Source organism: Argopecten irradians, chromosome 2, assembly GCF_041381155.1.
Source record: "Argopecten irradians isolate NY chromosome 2, Ai_NY, whole genome shotgun sequence".
Classification (NCBI taxonomy): domain Eukaryota; kingdom Metazoa; phylum Mollusca; class Bivalvia; order Pectinida; family Pectinidae; genus Argopecten; species Argopecten irradians.
In genome coordinates, this window is record NC_091135.1 from 60,483,040 (window position 1) to 60,508,275 (window position 25,236).

The 25,236-nt window shown below is 34.1% G+C and overlaps 1 protein-coding gene and 1 pseudogene across 5 annotated transcripts in view; both read right to left on the bottom strand.

Annotated features, from left to right (window-relative positions):
• Nucleotides 1–503: 503 nt before the first annotated feature.
• On the bottom strand, nucleotides 504–8,980 carry LOC138316762 (L-methionine gamma-lyase-like; annotated as a pseudogene).
• Nucleotides 8,981–15,284: 6,304 nt separating this feature from the next.
• LOC138316136 (protein NDRG3-like) overlaps nucleotides 15,285–25,236 on the bottom strand; it is a 47,921-nt gene continuing 37,969 nt past the window's right edge. For 4 of the 5 annotated variants that reach the window (XM_069257659.1, XM_069257657.1, XM_069257654.1 and 1 more), the window contains 7 exons: nucleotides 25,021–25,107; nucleotides 24,646–24,723; nucleotides 24,173–24,273; nucleotides 21,652–21,717; nucleotides 21,307–21,406; nucleotides 19,491–19,578; nucleotides 15,285–17,519 (listed from right to left, as the gene is read on the bottom strand). In XM_069257659.1, the coding sequence (XP_069113760.1) occupies nucleotides 17,416–17,519; nucleotides 19,491–19,578; nucleotides 21,307–21,406; nucleotides 21,652–21,717; nucleotides 24,173–24,273; nucleotides 24,646–24,723; nucleotides 25,021–25,107 (624 nt within the window). In that variant the 3' untranslated portion in view covers nucleotides 15,285–17,415. Of the gene's footprint in view, nucleotides 17,520–18,548; nucleotides 18,568–19,490; nucleotides 19,579–21,306; nucleotides 21,407–21,651; nucleotides 21,718–24,172; nucleotides 24,274–24,645; nucleotides 24,724–25,020; nucleotides 25,108–25,236 lie in introns of all 5 variants that reach the window. The other variant, XM_069257656.1, reaches the window with a different exon arrangement.

A 25,236-nucleotide genomic window follows, 5' to 3' on the forward strand; every position in this document is an offset into this window, starting at 1 on the left:
ATCTCGTCACTATCATTTACTATAAACAACAATCTTTATTACTTAATAGCACCATCTCTCGTCACTATCATTTACTATAAACAACAATCTTTATTACTTAATAGCATCAGCTCTCGTCACTATCATTTACTATAAACAACAATCTTTACTTACACATCTTATTAATAGCATCAGCTCTCGTCACTATCATTTACTATAAACAACAATCTTTATTACTTAATAGCATCATCTATCGTCACTGCTATAAGCTATAAACAATTAAGAATCTGCTAAATTTCCAGGTAGCATCATATGTCCATATGTCGTATATGGAAAATGTTATTATAACAGTCATAAATTAAAAGTATGCATATATCGTAGAAAGCATATAATGTATATGATAACATTTTGATAATGGATAACAGTGTAAAAGGTAATGTATTTAATCATCCAAAAGAATATCTAATTCGGATTCACAATAAGCAATCCATTCGTGAAATGTTCATCATGGTTAGTCTGCTCTGCTATAATGTGTAAGTATGCTTTTCTAAAGGTTGCCCTAGGTCCCGTATCAAATCGTCAGGGTCCTCCAGTCCAACACTAGATTAAAGAAAAACTAAATGAAATATAATAACTTTATGCATAACAATGAAATTCTGCAATAGCCAGTGAATTATATTTGAATGTGCTATGTGACTATTACTTATACGTTACATTTAGAAAGGAACTTCTCATTAAAAATAACTAAATAACAAACATTTCTTGAAACAAATACATTATATTTTTTTTCATTTTTGCCAATTCCTTTTTTTTTGCAATATAGTCCTTTTCGACGTCAAAATGCTCTTATTTCATTAGAAACAAAGATTTTTGTTAACGTTTCCCTTTAGATAACGGTGACATTATCACAATCCAAACAGGACGAATGGTAACTTAAACGTCTCCACCTTAAATTTTGTAAACATATTCTTAAGTTGAAAACATCAACACCCAACTTCATGGTATACGGGGAACTTGGTAGATTCCCATTATCTATCAGTATTAAAGTTCGCATGATTGGCTATTGGGCAAGGATGATAGAATCATCACATATCAAGCTTAATTTTAAACTGTTCCAGATTACTAATAATTATAATACACAGTGGTTAAAATGTATTAAAAGTATTTTTGAAGAATGTAATCTTGTTAATGTTTTCGAGAGAAGGGAATTCACTAGTTCACATTGTTTGAAAAAAGTTATTTTCCATGCCCTCAAAAGTAATTTTATATATAGTTGGAAAAATGATGTTTTCAACTCTCCGAAAGGTACCAATTATAGAATTTATAAGCATGATCTGATTTTTGAAAACTATTTGATTGTTCTTCCTCCACGTCTGGCGAAGGCTTATTGTAAATTTAGAACATGTAATGTAAAACTAGCGGTTGAATGTGGCAGATGGATTAATATACCAAGACAACAACGATTCTGTAACATGTGTAACTTAAACGAAATTGGAGATGAGTTCCATTATTTATTTAACTGTACTGATAATCACTTAGTATCCAATAGAAAGAAATTTATGTCTAGATACTATTATGAAAGACCAAATACTTTTAAATTTGAAACTCTATTTAATTATGTAGTTAACAATGAACTTATTTCACTTACAAAATTTATAATTATTATACAAGACAGACTTAATTCAGTTTATTAATATAACCAGTATATTATATATGTATACTCTAGTAGATGTGTAATATGTACTGCACTATTTCGTTGTTAATGCTGTTTACATGTATATGTCCTGTTTATATATTCTCTACACTACTGTTTGTATGTTTACGAGAATAAAATCTTTGTCATTGTCATAGAAAGATGTTCCCGTCCTTACCTTAATCTCACCAGTCCGTCAGATATCCCAACACTCCCTCTGTCCTCATCCGTCAGCGCCAATGAGCCATGTGTCATAGTACCCGGATGTTCAATAAGGCTCTCCACGCCTCCAAGTGATACGGTTAAGTGTATGACGCGTAGTCCCTGTTAAACGTTTAATAACAATTTGAAAAAAAACATTGACATTTTTTATAGAGTGAAAGTCAAAGAAATTGCATAACAACGAAGATATGGCATGCACCTAGAAACAGAATGCAAAGTAAAGGTGAATAATAGCAATCAAGTCATTTTTCATACACATGAAGAACTCGGACGAGAAAGCTTTAGACATGTTTTGAATGCAGCCTAAAGGCATATTTAGGTTTCTGACTACTTAAACATAAATTGTTTACAAAATTGTTGTTAGTCAATAATTGGTTACAGAATTGCTGTTTGTCAATAATTTTTGAATGTTTAAATATTTTCCTATAAAGTTTTATTGTCAAATAGTAATCACGAATGCGAATATAACCTCTACTAAGGCCTTCCCTCCCTCTAATCCACCTTTCACCACAAATGACATCATGCCCCCAAACATCTTCATCTGTTTCTTGGCCACGGCATGCTGGGGATGTGACGGCAGACCTGGGTACATGACGCGCTCGATCTGTAAAAAATCATTTTAGAAACTAAACCAAACATTAGAACTTTGTACATTGTTTAGTTTTTGGTTCAAGATATAAAATTTCAATATGGTTAGACTTCTGTTAAAACTCAAATATATAGGTAAGCAAAATGCTAATGATACAGCAATTTCGACATCTTCAGATTTATTCTGACTTACGTTAGAGTGTTTCTCTAAGAACTCCGCCACTTTCTGCCCATTAGAGCTGTGACGTTCCATCCTCACTGGTAGGGTCCGTATTCCACGGAGTAACAAGCTGGCATCATGAGGCGACTATTGGGCACAGTGAAAGATTCTGTTTGGTCGATATAAGACGTTATGGAATGTAGTGGATATTGTTGATAATAAATGGAAAATTGGTATTATTGATGTAATAAAAAAAAGTTCGAATTGCAAAGCAAATTGGCTTTCATTTATATAACAGTGAAACATCTCCTCTTACACAAAAATATATCAAGGAGAGACATTGAACTTCCCTTATGCCATTTTGGGAGTTAAGGAAAAAACACTTTTAGGATTTGAAAGAGGCCTTCTGCGACCCTGATTTTCAAAGTATGGAAAGGATAAATGGGATTCACACAAACAATTACAGATATATGAATTACAAGACAAGTCCCGAACGTGTTTTGGTATCTTATCGCCTCCTGCCATAGGCTTGTTCTTCTGAAAGTTAAACTTCCCGCTGTCAAATCACTGTGACCACCCAGGTACTTGGTGCTGGAATGATTATTTAAAACAGACATAAGGTTTTACATTACATATATACAAGATTTACACATAGATATGGATTTCATCACAAATATTCAATGTATTTTTCTTTTGAATATTTCCATTCCTTGCACATTTTCAGTTTCTGTCATCCATAACCCTTTCATAACTATAACAAGTCTCTGAAGAACAAATGCCGTCTGAAAGATTATGACGCTTTCATTGCTAAATGGTTTTTATGATGACTATTTCTAACAATGTTATAGATAAACATAGACAATGTGCTCCCCACATTACATACTTACCAGCTCTGGACAGATATATCGATCCCGCGCTTGATTGGACACTGCAAATGTACTGTCCACTATGGTTATGACGTTGTGGAGTGATTGGCCTAACTTCCCAAACTTAGCATGGTTCACTGATAACCTGTTAAGGGATATTATAGCTTACTGCTTTTGAGGAAATTTTGAGTCATATTACACAGCATTTAATAAGAAGATAATAATCGTTGCCTTAAACAATCGTAATCAATTAACTAAAGCACATTAATGTTTGATAATTCAGTGTCGAGAAAGTTGAAATAACTTTTTATTTATTCCCCGTGTTACAAATGCATACAGAAAATTCGTCAGGTTGTCTCCCTTCTTCTATCTTTCGTTAAACACACTCTGAAAGGCTACTTACGATATGGTCTCCGCACTTTAGGAATCCGAACAGAGCCGTTGTTATACTGGCCATTCCTGTATTGAAAACAAGAGTTCCCGCTCCTTTCTCCAAGTTGTTGATCACGCTCTGCACGTTATCAGAATTAAAGTTAAAGTTGTTCCATCGGGAATAAATATACCCACCCTGTAGAAAATTTGTATTTTACATTTATTCATTTTGAGCAATCATGTTTCAAAATGACCAACGAGGACAATAAAAAATACCTATCACATCTTCATTATCAACAAAAGTGCTTTGTACTAAATTTGACTGATAAATAAATCGCTCAATAACACACTATCAAAGCTTCATAGGCAATGAAAATGGCTAATACTAAAATGGTGGCTTTGACTGACCGTGCTAAACAATTATTGGTACCTACTTTGTTGACGATGGTTTGATAATCTTCAACACTCTTTAGTATGTAAGTGGACGAATGGTAGATCGGAGGGACCAGGGGTTACGTCTTAGGACCTTCCTCGAACACGTACCGCGCTGACGTAGCTACAGTGTCATCGCTGACGTCATCCAATGTCAAACCACCGACTCCTTTGTCCAGATTTTGGTGGATGCCAGTTTCGGCAGTACGATACGTTTTGATTAAAATATGGAATAAGATATTTCTTAATAAAGATCATAATTAATACATTTGGATAATTTAATTTTATTCATTTTTTTGTATGGAAAATAAACAAAACAAAACCAATTGGATAAAAGAGAAAACCAACAATATTCTGGAATAGATGGGAAATGCATATGCATGAAAATTCTCCACTGATATACTCCTTTCCATAAGAACCATCTAAGACCCTGCAGGTTGGGCGCGCGGTTTGTAATTGTTGATGCGTTCATTTGACACCATTCGTTTCTTTAGATTAGTGCCATCTTTCATCTATTATTTGTTTGTTTATTTTTATTTTCGGTTCTTTTCTCAGAAGACAAGAAGTAAATTGGAGACAATCTCTTTGGATCTGTTCGGATCAGGTGTTTTTTTATAAATGTGTTATGTATGACACTAAATACATGTAGTTATGAGATAAGGGAGATAACTCCTATAGCTTTATTATCAATACATCCTATAAAGGTCATATCATTGATTTAGGTTATAGAACTTTCTAGAATATTATCATGTATAAACAAATATGTTTGTAAACATGTTGATTATTAGTAGAGATCTAGAATGATCTACTTCCAGAAAGTTCTGTGTGTTTATTTGTTTACTGTTTTTAGTTAATATTTCTAGAAGTAGAAGGTTCTCCAATATTCTATATATACTCCAGCTTCCAAGGCTAATCAGAACTGTAATGAGACATATCAAGAATTGTACAGTGCCATATTAGATTCTATTGGGAGAGCTATTGTGACTTTATCTGTGGATTATTACAACATTTTGTGTGGATTTATTCATATTGCCTGGAACTTTACAAATCATCTGTGGACATTCATTTTCCTCGTGGATTTGTGATTATTGTTAATTTGAAACCTGGAAGGATCAAGGATTATACCAGGACATTCGCATACAGATAAGTAACACTTTAAATCATCGTATTACTCTTGTACCACCACCAATTACTTTAGATATTGTAAATCATCTCTGTATAATATTGTATATATAATTAAATTGTGTTTTGAATTTAGCTGCTGGTTTCTCATTTCTGTTATTCGTTCATGTAACAAATGAAATTACAAAAATTGAGATCCCTTCTTTTTACACACTGAAAACGAAATGTATATTGTTCCATATACGTGGACCAGGTTGATAATATGGTCTGGGAGTAGGCAATTTTTATAGTAACAGTATTTACTTGAATAATACCAATGTAACTCTACCTCGTGTAAAAAGGTGTGGAGTAGAATGTGTATGTTTCATCTAAACAATAAACACGGGATTCAAGCATGTCCCGATGAACACCTGTTGACGTGTCTGGGACATATATCGGTAACTGATACTATTACGTCTTCATTGTTAATGTAGGACGACATATCCCTCTGTCTTACGTTTTGCTAATCTTTTGCCCTACGCTTTACAATGACTTAGACAAATAATGTGCTATATTAAATATAACGTATACGTGCATATTTAGAGGTCACCAAATGTATTATTGCTATATAAACCAATTTCGTCCAACTACTTTTATATTTCAATAAACATAAGTTATCAGAATAATTTCCATATCTCCTGACTGAATAATAGTAAAAGACTATACCATTAAATAGCCAAGGCTTTGGTAACACGTTCCATTCAAAATTCGTTTTTGATGATGATGATGATGATGATGATGATGATGACGACGACGACGACGACGATGATGATGATGACAAGACAAAATATGGTTCATTATCATGATTTATCATATTTAAGAAAGGATGAAGCGGTCTGTCAATCCCGGCGAATTACATAGAGATAGTGCTGACCAAAAGTCATTCAGTATCAGGTATAATGTTATTTACCCATGGTGATGGTTGCTTGAAATATCAGATAATCGTTGGGGTAAAAAGAATCCTCAGTTATGTACAGTTCTTAGACGGAGAACATTGATCCTCTTATCGATTGACCACCAATTAGTCCGCTAAACTTGCCTATATTATTAGGATTTTCCCCTAATATATATAAGGGAAAAGGCCTAACAATATCGGCAGGTTTAGCGGACTAATCACTATTCAATGCAATCAGTAAAATTACGAAGAAAAGTAACACAGTGCTGTTTCATAATACATAATTACGTATACGTTTATAATTCTGTAGACATGATTTCCTCCATAATTATTATCCACATAAAATAAAGGGTGGATTTATGCGTATACAGCCTACACTAAAATGTTAAACGGAGCGTAGTGGAGTTTAGACACTGTGTTTCAGAGGGTGATAGTTTAACTAAGGACATCAGAAAGTAGCTGAATAAACTAATGTGAACAGTAGAATTAAGGCTTGATTTGATATCACCTGGTTTTTGCTAAAATTACATAAGGTCATTCAAGACGGTGTTCTCTTTATGTGTCGTTCAACTTATGATAATCGCGTGCAATTTTTGTGGAATTTTCAATTTTTATTTGCTGCAAATAAGCAAGCGGTAAAGAATAATTTCGTGATCTTTTGCGATAAGAAATTATTTTAACATGATTTGGAAATTGTGGTTAACTGTATTTAGCCGAATCACACTTCGAACAACTGTGCATAGTTCAATAATCATTGAGCGCAAAAAAGGGAGCAATATTTGCCATTTTGTTGACTGACTTCCTACGGGTAGGTAGTTTTAACTAAGAAACTGCCTTGTAGAACTATACAGTAAAATTCAAAGGCGAGACCAAGGGAGATACAAGGACGATAGAAGTCCTTAGTAAAAGAAAAATATGGATACAGGCAGCGTGATATAGTTGAGATTCCATACTCCAAGGTAAGAGGTTGATTAGACAATCTGTGCGTATCCGATGTTTGATTCAGCTGATTGCACTTTCAATACCGTAACAAATCCATGTGTATGACCGTATCACAGTTAAGCCCCGGTCACACATTCATGGATCACCTTGGCGGATTAGCTATGGATACCATTCCGGCATTATTCGCAGTATTCTGTTATGGTCCGCAGATTTCCGTTTTCTTACGTAGTTACACTTGGAAGTATTTCTATATCCGTGGCAAATTTTGAACATGTGAGAACTGGTCACGGCGCAACACGATATAGTTACGTTACTTTACGGAGAGGTGAGAACCAACGAGGATTGTATCGGTAAACTACGTAAAATCACGATAAAATATGGAATATTAAGATATACGTATGAGTAGCCTACTGTTACAAGATTAGCAAATACATAACCAACATGATGCCTAAAAAACCTCGTATATTTATAGGGCCAATTGTTGAATGCGTCATGGCGAAGAGAAGATTAATAAATTAAATGGCGCTTGCTTTTAAAACATGTCTATGAATAACAAAGACTTGTGCCGACAGTTTTCTTACCCGAAATTTGCAATTGCATTACTTGGCTACAAGAGATGGCTACCACATAATGATGCATGATTTCCAGTTTATGCACAGTATCATTTGGGATGCTTATGGTGACATTAATACTTTACTGAACCTGAACAGTTGCAATATGTAAATTTTAGTTTAATACTTCACAGTTGAATTACAGTCAGACGGTGTCCCAAGAACGGAAATACCTACATTACAACTATAAAGAGTATCATTCACTGGTGATAACAATGTCAATTTCAAATTCAAATTGTTTAATGTTGGTTCTCAATGTGGTACTCTGACCGTCAGATCGGTAACCACAATGATTTGAAGACGGACTTTGAAAATTGATTATTTGGCATGGTTGTAACATCCAAAATGGCCAACCACTACCTAGGCTGTTTTAACATGTCTTAACATTGGTGAAAACGTATTTGGTAGGAAACCTGGCTTCTGAATCCTTTCTCCAGATGGGTCTCGCTAACAGCAATAGCTTCCCTAGGGTAAAAGAGTTATGGAAATGTTTTATTGTTTTATTGTGTATGTAATATGTTGCTTTCAATCATTAACCAAAGCACAGTAAGAGCCCCGCACAACATACTCGCTTGTGCTTGATATCTTGGTTGTCAGTGCCTTTAATACAACAAACTCTTACTCCTTCACAGAGCTCAGGAAGATGATTTTGGATGTACTACGAATCAAAATTAGGAATATAAATAAAATGGGTGTATGTGAATGAGATTTATTGAAACAATTAATCTAAGATGACATAGGTATCCCATAAGTGATAAGAACAACCTTCCAAACATACTACTTCGAAATTCCATTTCAATTCTATGCACATGTTGAATTATTTTAGTCCTTGCTTTACAAACTGGACATTTTGATATATTTTTTCGACGTAGTTTTTCCCTTTATTGGTTGATTAAATAAAATTTGAAGCCAACGGAGATGCTCGTTACAAGTAGAATTGGATCCTAAGACGTCAAATAAAGCTTCTTCCATCTAGTACCTCTTCAGACAATGATAAAGTGATAGAAATGTAAGCTGTATCAGGATAACTAATCATATCTAAATCAAGACTTACCTCATCTTTAGCCTATCTTGCTTGATTTCCTGTCAGTATTTCTTAAAATGTATTGTGTTAAATATGAGTCCCGGGAACTGTTCTATATTTTGACTTGACACACTTTTATAGAAAAGTTTGTCACGGCTCAATAACATTTTACCAAGCTTCTACAATATAACCATTATGCATTACAGAAGAATAGGCTAATGCATTTTATTATGTACAGTGGTGAATAATATATATTAACATACATGTACTAATAAGCTAGAAGCGGTACTATCCAATGTAACGCCAATGTTGATTAGTGACCTGCCAATCGTTCAATATTGTACCTGTTGTTGGTTTTTCTTTTTCCTTATTACATATATGTATTCATGAGGCAGATATCTGCACACGAGATGTTAGCACTTTTTAACTGGATATCTCAATTTTGGCTGGATTGTACATAATAATGATGTTTAAAACGAGATGTGGATGGTGACAACCTACGTCACCGGAAGTGCTACATTTTTTTTCCAACAACAGGAATATCGGTCACATTTTATTCACTGAAAATATATCAATCGTAAATTTGATACATTTACTGTTAAAAAACAAGTTTCCCATTTATTGACATAAAGTATTTTACATTTCAAAAAGTAATTATCATTCATTTTATCCTTTACGAAAGCGACATAGCGACATATTTCGAATAGAATGTCGATCACAGTACTGATATGCACAAAAAATTATTGCTCTTACTCAAAATTACTTTGGGGATATGACACCAACCCGTGCTATACCTGAGGGGTGTTGATGTGCCGTTAAGTATTTGTTATACAGACGGTCAGTTCCGTGTTCTTAGAATCCTTCCTGACATTGCTATGGCCTATATAGTACCCAGACTTGAAATGAATTTTATGATACTGATAATCAATAAAGATTGGTGTAGCTCTATGTATGATGTTCATTGGTTTTAAATAAAATATATTTGGCTCACTCAAATGTATTTTCTCCACCTAGATACATACGCGTGGATATTTCATCACAACATACATATGCATGTAGATATATTGTGTGCCCTTTGGGCGAACTCACTACAAACAAGGAAATAATTTAAAAAAAAAAAAAAAAAAAAAAAACCTCCTGCAAATTGTTCGTTGTCGTTAGGAAAATTGGAGTTGGTAAGAAGGGGTATCACTTTGGGTTGTTTTACGACAACTCGGTGATAAGCAAAATATTTTGCATGAAGACACTTTAGGGTAATTTGCATATTGTAAGCTCATGGTAATTTCAGAAGTCAAAAGGTCAAAGGGTGAAAATTCACATTTTCATTATTTAAGTCGTAATTAATTAAACATTATAATAAAGATTTTTTTGCAGTTTTGCATGTAAATATTGGATTTGTTTAGTTCAATTCAGAAAACTAATGAAAAAATAAAGAAGTAGGCCACAGTGACCTAGTTAACCATTTGTTGTATTTTAGCCTTAAAACTTCAATATTTTTGCTGAAAACTAAGATTTTCAACAATTTGATAGCTTGACATTGATGTTAATTGTATTATCTGTCCACTAAGCATCCTCTCTTTTCCAATGGTTAAACCAGATTTTTAAATTATTTAAGCTTGTTTATGAGCTAATTTCAAGCAAGAACTTTACTGAAGGTAGAATAATAGAGTTGTGCCTTCTGTCCCACTGCACGATCGTGAAAGGTGACTAAAGGTGGTGTTCAAGCTAATGTTAAAATCCCATAGAAACTGCCCACAGCCCAATTTTCTTGAAACTTTGCATATCGAAAGTACTACTAGTTGTCCATTTAAAATGACACTACTTTTTCCTTTTGTGATTTTAAAAAGGCCAAAAGGGCCTGAATTCGTCGTATTCGTTTTCATTAAATCTACCTGCACAAACATGCCAAAATATGTTAGCCTTTTAACTATTCTACGTTTTTTTATTCATAATTCATTCGAGTAGATCATATTCTTTATATCTAAGTTATTTGTTTGAGATATTTAACGGAAAATTTGGTTTCAAATATTAATTTTTACGAAAAATTAACACTTGGGAGAAAACGAAACATTGCTTTTTGTCATCTGATATCACCCTGATACGGGTTTTGTCATCTGATATCACCCTGTTACGGGTTTTGTCATCTGATATCACCCTGTTACGGATTTTGTCATCTGATATCACCCTGTTACGGGTTTTGTCATCTGATATCAACCTGTTACGGGTTTTGTCCACAAAACATGCAGTGGAACAGCAGGCACAATTTTAACATCCTATCTTCAGCGCTGCTTAAAATAATCTCATAAAGCAAGCCTAAATGATTTAAAACCCTGCCTTAAACATTCGGAAACGGGAGACTTTGACCTAATTTATGCAAGTGACCTAGCCAATTTGACCCTAGGATCATCAAGATCCACATGCAGTACTTAACATAAATCTCAAGCTATCAATTCATTGAAAAGTCTTAGTTTTCAGCAGCAAAAAATTAAGTTTTTAATGCTAAACTACAACTGCTGCAATAAAATCAACTGAACGGATCACTGCCTATATCGTGTGAAGCATTGAAGGAATTGCAACATAAGATATAATGTGGCTAATCATTTTGTAATCAAATATTATCTGACAAGTTATATATATCTATTAATAAAATCATAACGCTTTGTCACTGTTTACATAACATAACGTGCATGCGTCTCAGTGACCACTAGCCCTACACTGTAACATGCATGTCTGGTCGATATTTACACAACTGTACTGGAAACCCGATATATACACACACACACATATATATATGCTGATGTTATGAATACATGAAAATCGTCTCTTTTTATGTTCACTTGAATTGCTCATATTTAGTTTTGTGTGTAAATTGAAATTTTCCTATTAATTTTGATATACATCAGATACATTATCAACCATTTGCTTCCTTCAACTCTCACCATGGCAGCGGATGGGGGGATGATTTTTGCCCCTAGGTATCTGGATAACAGTTACTGTTAAGTGCTAAAATCATTGTGGCGGATTTTGTTCCCCATCTAAGACTGTTGTATGTTCTTGTATAAACTGTTATATAATGTTTTATAACAAAGAACACATATACTGTCGTTTATGGTTAATAAACGACCTTATTCAATTCATTTCATGTGTTCTAGTTTTATATTAATTTGGTTGTAGTCTTACAAGCTTGCCATGGTGAAGGTTCTGTATAAATACAAATTAAAACAGTTTTAATGTCATTTATACAGACATGAACAATTATATTGGTTTTGTTTTGTTATCGGAGGGAGAGGCTGGATGGGCAAGAGTGAGGCAACCCGGTCGCACATTTGCGCATGAATATACACCTATTTTTAGATCACTATATAAGCATGACGCAGGTTCGTCCAATCAGTAGCCGAAGACAAAAAATGGCTGATGAACAAGGTGCATACGGTCAAGGCCAGTAACATCTTTGTTTATGTGCATATCTAGTAATTTGATTTACAAGTTACCCATCACCTTACCCATCTGCCTCCTCATTGCAACTTCCACATTAATTACAATAATTGTCTATACCTTTGGTTACCTGTTTCAACGTTATATGCTTCAAAATTTTGTCATACATAAGTTTTATTATAATGTTTTATAACCTTTCTTGGTTCTATAATATGCATTTATAAGATGGAGGATTTTGTTCCCCATCTAAGACTATTGTATGTTCTTTATAAACTGTTATATGTTTTATAACAAAGAACACATATACTGTCGTTTATGGTTAATAAACGGCCTTATTCAATTCATTTCATGTGTTCTAGTTTTATATTACTTTGGTTGTAGTCTTACAAGCTTGCCATGGTGACGGTTCTGTATAAAAACAATTATATTAATTAAAATCGGTTCTACAACTCCTCCTGAATATGACAGTTCTAAAGTTGCGCTGTAGTACAGCAACATTATTTTCAACTCATGGGTGGTAATTTTCCATTTTGATTGCAATAGCCTATAAATGGACTGCCCAATTTACTTCGACTCGTAGAATAATTCGACATTTTAGTTTGGTCAAAGTTCCTGTCAGCTTACACGTACACAAATTTATCCTGCAACTGCCCCACATACTTGTGCTTTATCCGTCAATAAAAAATGCTTTATCCGTTAACATTTTCTAACTTGACCCCGAACTTTAACCTTCCGGTGAATGAAACGCCATTCAGTCCCGCTAAAAAGGGACGTCACATTCACCCGAATGGCGTTATCTTTACGATATCGAAAACCTCGTATGGCGGTGTCTCCTCCTTGGCTCATAGCAAAGGTATGTGTTGTAAAGTAACTCTTTGATGGGTAGTTATTGTTTTTGAGTATTTTTTTTTTATTGTTTCAGTGATCTTACACACGGAATAGAATTACTGGTACTATTACCGAATGCGCTTATATATTTCCCATGGTACTAAGGAGTATACTCTCGTTCGATCTTTCGATGCCCATCAACGATATAGGTGCCTAATGTACGTCTCGCTTCGAGCGAAACCAAGTAAATAACAGGCAATTTTAAGTTCGTTTTGAATGTCATAATGGTTGCATCTTACAATACAAGTTTTATTTTGGTATTCTCGGCAAAGCCACGTCATCTCGATCGGCTTTCCTAAGTCTCGCACCAAAATCAACCTTGTATTGTTATATACTTGGCGCTTGCCTTGAATAACAAACTTATACATTTAACAATTCTGCCACAATAGAAAAAAATACAGCTTCTTGTCCTTCTTTTTAATCTTGTCTTGAAAATTCGCTCAATCTTCGTGAATGAAGTTCTGGTGGCAGATGTGGCGAAAGCAAAGTAACTGTTTTCTATTTTAGATGTTCATACTTGCTTTCTATCAAACATTGTACAAATAAGAGCTCTTTCGTTGGTGGTGTATTTTTTTATTATTATTATTATTTTCCTCTTCTCATTTTGACACACGTAGCTTATTTCATTTGGATATTACGTATACACTTTACGCCTTTATCTGGCAGGTCTGCATCAATTATATATTAAGACTATTCTCACGTTTTGATTTCGGTAACGCGAATATTTTTATCGGACCAAGAAAACTTTTCTCAACGTGATCGAGGCGATATTCACATCAATAAATTATACAAAACATATGAAAGCACCCCAACCTTAGTACTATTGTGAAGTGCGAGTGGTAAAGATACTTATGCACATATAGGGGTGTGGGCAATATATATAGTAGATGAATCAATGTACCCCACCCACCTAATCCCTATCTCTCGCTCTCTCCTTTTCTTTTTCATCTACAGGTATGTATGAGTAGTGCGAGTGTCGGTGCAAGTACCTGAATGAGTGAGACTTGAGTGTGAGTATGGATGGTAGAGTAGAGTGCAGTTGTCTGATATAGATTTCCATTTTATTTAAAAAAAAAAAATAGAAAAAATATTTTGTACCTGTGTAGTTTTTATCAATTGATATCCGATGTTTTGATGTGAAAGATCATAGCTAAGTAGTTGATGATGTTACAGATGATGATGACTAATGTTTAAAAAATGATGATGATGATGATGATGATGATGAATCATGATCTACGACGACATGATGGTATGATGATGATTAATGGTGATATCAAGATGAAGGTGATGACTGATTATATGATGGTGATGATGATGATGATGTGATAATGATTGTGATAACATGATGATGATGATGATGATGGAGGATGATGATATGATGATGATGATGAAGATGACATGATGATGATGATATCATGTATTGTTTGTGTTCAATATTGATGTATTTGTGAGGATAATTATTGTTTTGTAAGGATGATTGATAATGTAAATGATGTGAATTAATTGATGAGGATGAGGACGATGATGTGTGAATGAGATATTATATATCAATGAAATTGGAAAAAAATGAAAAAAATATCAAAGCACCCCAATAATATCTACTGGATTCAGTCGACTGTATCTTTGAAACCATTTTTGTTTTATATTATTTAGGGCATTATTGCACTTTTGATTAATCAGGACGATTTTACATTTGATTATAGGTATTATTTAGCAACATGTAGATTATCAACGTTTGATCCTCGACAACACTGACGAAGACACAAAGGAATATACGTATGGTGTCTGTAGCAACGGTAACAACGGTATGATATGGTTTACTTTAATGCTGCCAATAGCTTGTGTGACTATTGTACAACCTTTCTTTTATGAAACAAAATTAATGCGTCTTTAGTTAGATTATTGACATTATGGAGATGCAAAGATCGTAAACATGTTAATACATCTTTCTCTATTTCAACAGAAAGGAAACTCAGTATATTCTCTATATTAGATACAACACGGCAAAAGCAGGCGATCATTGTGTATGACTTTATTTGCATTTTGTTTAGGAATTCACAAAACAAAACAAATAACGACACTGAACTTCAATGAAGCAAATGGAACGCGCAGAAACACTACAGTTCACATAATGTGAACGATGTACCATACTATTCACAATGTATACCACATAATGGAAAACAAAACACATCTGTCATAGGTCAATGTTTCTGGAGTATAAACAACTGTAATGATGCTGGAAATACAAATGTTGGTATTCAAAATTATGCAAGGAATTCAATAATGTTCAATATCTTTAAATGACAGGAAAATGAATCCACACACACACACTGCGTTTGGAATTCTGAATCATAGCATATGTGTAAAAATTATTGCGCTTTGTTGAAGGGGCATTCTAATATTTCTAGAAGGTTATCAAAACACTAAATTCCAAATAATATTGTTTGTTGGTTTTAATTGCCTGCTTTTCTATTATTTTTAATGTTTCCCCTTATCCACGATTACACATTTTTACAGCAATATTAGAGGGCTTGTCTGTCATGCTAAGTCAGTTACATTATGCCTGTATTCATCGCAGATTATGAATATACAATGTTTATCTTTACAATAGATTGCAAGCTAAACTTTAAAGGGGCAAAAGTAGATATTTTAAAGTTCTTGTTTCATGTAGACGTCAGAAAGATATATGTTATCTTTTGACAACTACTTAAACATATAGAAAAAATATTCACCTTTAAAGCAAGAACACAATTTCAACTAGAATGCAAAATGGGAAATAACACAATGTAAATTGGAATGCAAGGTTCAGTCACATACACATGCATAACTTCAAACACAACTCATTCTCATATAAACAAATAGTAAATCATTCGAATCACTAACAGTAATGGTAACATAATTGATATTTACAAAACAAATCATTGAAGCGTTTCCATTTAAAATCAGAACATATGCAGTAGTAATACAAATTATAATACATAATATATGTCATAAATATATCATTGGAAATCAATAAATTACAACATCATTCTTAATTGAAACAAATATGTTTTCTGCTTTGTATATATAATAACTAAAATAAATTTAACTTGTATTGTATTATAATTATTACAATTCCTTTTCAAAGATAAGAAAACATTACTTAAAGAGTATTTCGAAATGCCCAAATTTAAAACACATTGATTAAGTAGTACACATTTGATAATCAATTAGAATTTTTCAATATAGCAACCAGAAAGAAAAGTCACAAATAACTGTCATAGCACTTGCTCCAGATCATCAACTTCTCAATTATCGGTCCGAGTAACTAAGGAGCAACTTATCATTAACCAATATAACACAACGCAGTTATAAATTCGTTTAAATATCCCATGCTATTATGTTATTGTAATGAATCATACATTGTTGTAAGTCATATTTTTTTTTTACATTCTGATAATTCAATTGATGCAATTCAAGAAAAAGAAAATCGGCTTCAAACTCATGTGAAGCATTTGCATTGAATTTTGGTTGATATACTACTCACACACGGTATGTATGTGTGAGTAGTGTATCAACCAAAATTACAGGAAAAAGCAAAGGAGTTAAACAAATTCAATTCCAATTAAAAAACTTCGATTTTTCTATCATCGCCACAAGGTGTGGTATTCCTTTTTTATAATCAAATATCTGCCACTATGACGGCTGAGCTTCTAAATCTACAACATATAAACAATCTGATTGATGGTATAACAGTATTATCACAAAGAGATATTGTGCATATACTAATTTTTTTATGAAAAAAATCACAGACACCAGACTTTTACAATATGTAGTGCATCATTCTCTTGCCTTATCATAGCAGCAATAGTCATTTCATCCTTATTGTGCAAATAGTAATAGACGATCTTCATCAGAGTTATTGATGACTATTTAAAGAAAATGCATTGCTTTGACCTTACAGTATAATTACTGTCATCAATAATAATTAATTAGATCTAGTTTTCAATTTTTCTTTGAACAATCACCATGAACTTTTCATGATATTTCTGAATCAGTTATGATTTCACTTCAAGTTGCGATGACAGGGCCTGATAAAAAATGCACTGTTCCTCTTCCCGGATTGGTCTCATTAGAAGGCGTGAGAAATGTCATTAAGTAGTTAAGGTCAACAGACCGGTGTGACATTCGTGAAATCTGTCGCATTGACCAGCTTCTTCGGATTATTGTTGGCGACGCGGTTTTGACTGGGCAACCGATTTAGTGACGGGACTAAAAGAATAAGTGGAAAAAAGAAACAGTCAGTATTAAGCATCGTCAATGTAAAAGCTTAAAATAATACAATTTCTTTTCTTGTTAAAGTACACTTTTTTGTATTTAAATTACATTTATTTTAACTAATATTATAATCAATGCTGTTCTCTGATAAAATAATGTCTATTTTAATCTATCTCTCCTGAACTGCTGTACCTCCTGCATTTTATCATTACTGAAAGACTTTTGAGTTCTATACCTGTTTATGAAACAGACAAAACCTCCTACTTTAAAACCAAAAGATAACATTTTATTGACGTATACCATATTGAATGATGTTCTGCATTATATTCCAGAAAGTGTTTTGAATTGTCGTCTGATATTTTTGTCATGATTTTGTTCGATTCATTTCCAGGTTTAAAATAGGTGTCACTAATAAACTGTACATATTTTTTTCTGCCGAAATTCTAGAATGTCACCTTATTAACAAAAAACTTTGATACAACAGTATTACATATTTTATGCTTTAAAAATGAGTAAAATAATCAATGAATAAAAATATCATGAAGCACAAAAATGCTGGTGACAAATAAAGCATTAAAATATTCCTATTACTGAACAAATCTTTCCTATTTACACCAATCAAATAGATCTATCATTTTGGTCAATGATATTGAATAATATGATAAAAGCAAAATTTAGAAGAAAATAAAAGCATACAAAATAGAGAAAAAATAATGCAGAATGTCCAAAAATGCTAGTCAGTAATTTGTAGAATAATTCACTACTTTTATGATATAATTTATATCATAAAGCCAATATATAATTTGTGTATACACTTAAATAAATAAGCAAAATATTTCAAAGGCCAAACAAATTTTACTTTCAAATGTAGACAGAACACCAAAAATAATTTTGCAAGGGGAATAAACTTGACTTGCTGGATAAAATAGAAAGAAAACCGTGATAAAATATTTAGCACACAGCATAAAAATGAATACTTTAATAACAATACACATGCAATCTTGATATATTCCCTTTACTTACAAAATGCCATTCATGGGAACTTAAGAGGGCAGAAGAAAGTGTCAAGGAAAGAATGTTAAGTACAGAAGAAATATTTCACAGTGTAGTTTACAATGGTATTAAGTACAGAAGAAATACTTTACAGTGTAGTTTACTATGGTATTAAGTACAGAAGAAATACTTTACAGTACTAGTGTATTCTAAGGCATTGATGTAGAAGGAATATCTTCGTCTATGTTAACAGTGTATAAGGAATATTACAGTGTGGTTATAAGGTTAACAGGTATAGAACTGATGTAAAAAAATAAATAAGAGTATATAAAGGTTTTGTCTTTTGTTGTTAAAAGTTTTGGGTTTAAAAATGGCAGAAAATTAATTACCAAAAATAATAACAATAAATTAAAAAAAAAAAAAAAAAAAAAAATGAAATAAACCTTTGAATGTATATAAATCACATATAACTAAAGAATGATTAACATGTATGTCTGATAATTGAAAGAGGGATCTTAGCTCTGCTTTTCAAACTTTTTAAAACATATTACACATAAATTTTGAGACAGATTGCTTCAGTACTTCCTGAGAAATAGCGGTAACAAACTTCAACTATCAAAATACAAGATGGTGGCCATCTTTGTCACCGTTTTGTCCCAGAGTGCAATGTGCAAAACCAAGCATTGTTGACGGACGGACGGATGAACGGACCACGGACAAAAGGTGATTTGAATAGCCCAATATCTGATGATGGTGGGCTAAAATACTGCTATATGCACAATTTACATGGATATCAAACACACAGATATATCTTAATAGGGTGGACCACATTATGTATAAACATATGAATATATGTAATATGTAATATATGCTTGTTATAAATTCTTCTTACAAATATAAAGTCCTCTAACACTGAACATGCATTCTGCACTGTTTTATGTGATATAGAATGAGCAAAGCCAACACACTTACCATATCCCATTCCCTGTAGGAATAGTCGGAAAGCCTGACAAACTTTGCCTGGCTGTTCCTCTAGGGGCATCCCTCCACAGTCGGCGATCTGGGGTAAAATAGATGTGGTATGTTACTCATTAGATTTTTTCCTATTTGATTTTTTAAAATGATTAAATATTAACAAAAGCTGCATCTATAGGAGATTTCAGAAAAGATGGCGTGACGTCACAGAAAGTTTACATCCGGGTCCTCAAAGGTACAAACACAGTATGGCGACTAATAAAAACAATAACAGATACGTACATCCCTGCTACATAATCGATACTGTGACAAAAGTATACACTTTCATACTTGCAAATTTTGATTTAAAATGTTGTCTTATTGTTTCAGAGGTTACAGACATTTATATTTTTATATTTACAATGTTTATTGCTAAATATATTTCTGTAGATTTAGTGTTGAAGCCAGCTTGGGAAGCGGTGCCGGGCTGTCACACATACTCGTTTTTTGTTCACACGTAGATCTTATCTAAATCCATGTTTTGAAAAAGTTATGAATAGATAATTGATTTTTTTGTGTCATGTTTCTGTTATACATGAAAAAGCTGTTCACAACACTATTTAATATAATGAAATGTGGACCATATCTGGCTAGACCACGACCGCTGGTGCATGGCTTCGTTGGTAGATCATCCCAGGTCACAGCCCATACCTGGGGAAATTAATAATATTAATATGTATGTAATTACCAACACATATCTCAATAAGTACTTGTGTTTTTCGATCTTTACCATGTATATCTTGTTTTAAAGGAATGCACTGTGTTACACGTATATGCAGATCTACATGTGTACATACACGTATGGCTGCCGGTATATCTTGAAAAATAAAATGGTGAAATCGCTCATTTTTCATGCTGTAGAGTTTATTGTTTAATTTTCAGTCGCTTTCATTCCATGGGTTGCTATATGAAGTCTTAAATTGAAGTGATATTACTTTTAAATATTTTGAATACACGTTAGATTGACTACATTTAGATTTATAAATACAGATCTTAGTACTGAAATGCCGACCAGGACATATTGTGCAAGGCTTCAAGAATCCTAAAATACTTAAGTTTTGTTTAAAATATCATAAAAAGTTACTATAAACTGACTCATTTGTATATCATAAACTCAATTCCAAAATTTTTGACGAAAAAGTTATCAAGAATACTTAATTTGGTGACTTTGAAAAAGGTCGAAATTCTGGATGTCGGCAGTACGTAACATGGCTGCTTTGCCCTTGGGGTAATCTACGAAAGCAAATTTTAATTTTGTCATGATCACCAAGGATTCATATACATCCTTGTAATCACAAATCGTAATTTGGTGTTTTACCATGTAAGACTTAGAAAACAGTAATCGCTCTTTAAAATGACAGTATGATATTTAGGGGAACTTGGAATTTAATCTGTAATTTCAAGCCAATATTTGCAATACTCTGTCAATGTTTATACGGTAATGGCAACCGTGTTTTTCTCGTGAGTGGTCGAAAATGGAGTCTAAACAAAGTAAAATATATGAATATCATATGTTTATATCTATATATTATTGTTAAATATTTTCATTTACACTTTCTGAAATAAAAATAAAGCAACATTTCTCGGATTGCCGTACAATTTGTTTACAATAAAATGTAAACAAACATTGCAAGCGGCGGTGTTCCAACATGTTAATGTGTACAGCTATACGGAGTTGTACCTTTGAGCGCCCAGATGTACCTTTGTGTGACGTCATCTCCATCTTTTCTGAAATCTCCTATTGGGGCTTTTAAGTGATATTTGTCATGCCTACCTTGAAAAAATCTGTTTCCTGAGGATCCATCCTGCTGTTCATGTTGATGACATCTTCAATGTGAGGGGAGTCATCTCCAACCAACAACATTGTTCTGCATCTTAACAACAAATATTGAATTTAAAATTTGAACTCCATAAAGTATCTTCAAAACCACTCACAGCATAACACTATCATTGATAGCAGCTCACAAAATCTTAACAAATCAAGAAACATTCTTTTTTTCCTATTTTTATTCTTTTTCATCTAGTCATATTACATAAAAACATTTATATAGAGCATGGATTTAAATACTAAATGCTTCAATACAAGGTCAATATCTAACAAATACAACTAAATTCTTACTTAATTGTGTTTGTCCCAGACCTCTTCATCTGATCAAGTTCCCTCACTATGCCAAGATCTGTACGCCTGAAAGAAATCAAATATATTATCATAAACACAAAGAAGCAATGAATTTATTTTCCTCATAGGTCTAGTGGTTTTGATCATTGCATAAAGCAGAAATTTAGCATTTATGAACTTGCTACCAAATAATTCAGCTTTATATACAATTTTAAAGACAAAATGAAGCAAAACTTCAGGACAAAAGGGATTATTTTCGAAAGCTGGCTATTTTTTGGAATAAACAAGAGGCCCAGAGGGCCTGTATCACTCACCTGGTTTGTAATGCCTAGGAATGTTCTGAATACAAGTTCATTGTTTCTTTTCTGAAGGAATTTGAATATTTACCTCTAATTCCCCTATTGGGTCCCACTCTTTCTGCTCCAGGGGGTCAAAGCCAAAATTGATACAAATTCTGTTAACCTCAAGGATGTTTCTGGGCCAAATTTGGTTAAAATCCAAGCAGAACTATATGACTATTAGCGATTTATAGGATTTACCTCTATTTCCCCTATTGGGCCCCGCCCCTCCTGCCCCCGGGGGGTCAGAGCCAAAATTTATACAATTTTCTGTTCTCCTTCCCCCAAGGATGCATTTCTGGCCAAATTTGGTTACAATCCATGCAGAACTCTAGGACAAGTAGCGATTTATAGGATTTACCTCTATTTCCCCTATTGGGCCCCGCCCCTCCTGCCCCCAAGGGGTCAGAGCCAAAATTTATACAAGTTCTGTTCCCCTTTCGCCAAGGATGTTTGTGACCAAATTTGGTTACAATCCATGCAGAACTCTAGGACAAGTAGCGATTTATAGGATTTACCTCTATTTCCCCTATTGGGCCCCGCCCCTCCTGCCCCCAGGGGGTCAGAGCCAAAATTTATACAAGTTCTGTTCCCCTTCCCCCAAGGATGTTTGTGGCCAAATTTGGTTACAATCCATGCAGAACTCTAGGACAAGTAGCGATTTATAGGATTTACCTCTATTTCCCCTATTGGCCCGCCCCACTTCTCTTGCTGCCAGGGGATCAGAGCCAAAATTTATACAGGTTCTATTCCCCTTCCCCCAAGGATGTTTCTGGTCCAATTTGGTTACAATCCATGCGGAACTCTAGGATAAGTAGCGATTTATAAGATAACCTCTATTTCCCCTATTGGGCCCCGCCCCTCCTGCCCCCAGGGGGTCACAGCCAAAATTTATACAACTTCTGTTCCCCTTTCACCAAGGATGTTTGTGGCCAAATTTGGTTACAATCCATGCAGAACTCTAGGTCAAGTAGCGATTTATAGGATTTACCTCTATTCCCCCTATTGGGCCCCACTTCTCTTGCCCCCAGGGTGTCAGAGCCAAAATTTATACAAGTTCTGTTCCCCTTCCCCCAAGGATGTTTCTGGTCCAATTTGTTACTATACATGCGGAACTCTAGGAAAAGTAGCGATTTATAAGATAACCTCTATTTCCCATATTGGGCCCCGCCCCTCCAGCCCCAGGGGAGTCAGCGCCAAAATTTATATACAAGTTCTGTTCCCCTTCCCCCAAGGATGTTTTTGGCCAAATTTGGTTACAATCCATGCATAACTCTAGGATAAGTAGCAATTTATAAGATTACCACTATTTCCCCTATAAGGCCCCCCCAGGATGTTTGTGGCCAAATTTGGTTACAATCCATGCAGAACTCAAGGACAAGTAGCATTTTATAGGATTTACCTCTATTTCCCCTATTGGGCCCTGCCCCTCCTGCCCCCCAAGGGGTCAGAGCCAAAATTTATACAAGTTCTATTCCCCTTTCGCCAAGGATGTTTGTGGCCAAATTTGGTTGCAATCCATGCAGAACTCTAGGTCAAGCAGCGATTTATAGGATTTACCTCTATTCCCCCTATTGGGCCCCACTTCTCTTGCCGCCAGGGGATCAGAGCCAAAATTTATACAAGTTCTGTTCCCCTTCCCCTAAGGATGTTTCTGGTCCAATTTGATTACAATCCATGCAGAACTCTAGGACAAGTAGCGTTTTATAGGATTTACCTTTATTTTCCCTATTGGGCCCCGCCCCTCCTACCCCCGGGGGGGTCAGAGCCAAAATTTATACAAGTTCTGTTCCCCTTCCCCCAAGGATGTTTGTGGCCAAATTTGGTTACAATCCATGCAGAACTCTAGGACAAGTAGCATTTTATAGGATTTACCTTTATTTTCCCTATTGGGCCCTGCCCCTCCTGCCCCCGGGGGGTCAGAGCCAAAATTTATACAAGTTCTGTTCCCCTTCCCCCAAGGATGTTTGTGGCCAAATTTGGTTACAATCCATGCAGAACTCTATGACTGCAAGTAGCAATTTAAAGGAAATGTTGACAGACGGACGGACGGACGGACGGACGGACGGACGACGGACGCCACGCCATGACATAAGCTCACCAACCCTTCGGGCCAGGTGACTTAAAAAGGACGAAATTTAAGATGATATGAAATGTTTTTTTCAGGTGAAGTCTTGACCTACTTGAGATAGGACTCGATAATGAGAGACAAATTCTGTGGGTTGATAGTCTTGATGTACTGTCGGAACACTTGCACCAAGTCTGTGTTTGTCCAACGGGTTTTCTAAAATAACAATAATTATATTATTATATTTTCAAAATTCACCGTGACATATGTTGTTTTATTCTGAAAAAAATTAATAACACTTACAAAACTTTATTATATATACATGTTCCTCAAGTGCATTAACCAAATTCATTGATCAAGTAACATTCAGTAAAACAAGAACTTGCAGTATGTAGTACCAACATAGATAGAATTCAAATCTATTTCATAATTAAATTCACCTTTCAGAGAATATATTTTGTGTTTAATACATAGCCCATGTCCATTAAATGGTACATAATAAACTCTTCATAATAAATAATCATTGTATAATATATTTAGTACTATTGTTTATCTTTGTCTGCAGCAGAAAGCCATTTTAATACGTACAGAACCAAACCAGTGCCAGAGAAGATACTCCTCTGTGAAGTTGGTCATCTGGCCACTCCACAGGTACCAGGAGTTCATCTGAAACACAAATGACAGGTGTTATATACATGATCAAATCTTGAGTAATTCATTTAAAGTGTGCTGATAAGTGATAAAGTGATTTATATCTTATTGGTCGTTTAATTATCTTACATTATGCCATCAGATGATGTAGGTACCACACAGCTCATTCTCAGTGAAAGTCAGCCATTATCCAGCATAGACATTGCATTAAAATGTTTTGAAAGTTTGCTTACTGATATCTCTAGCCAACCCATGGTTGTCCCAAATTCATAAAAGAATTTTGTTTTGATAATTCCTAATCTGATATATTACCTTCTGATATCCCCATTCAACCCAGCCAGACTTTCCTGATGTCGGGTTAATTAGCACCAAAGAGTCCACAGTTTCTGGATGGCGCAACTTAAATGGGAAGAAAAGGTGCAAGTGAGCAAAATATATAATGTTTATCTCCATAGTATTTAATCTTCTAAATCATTTTTTTTTAACTTTGGCAATATTTGCTTTCAATGTGTTGATAAACTACAGTAA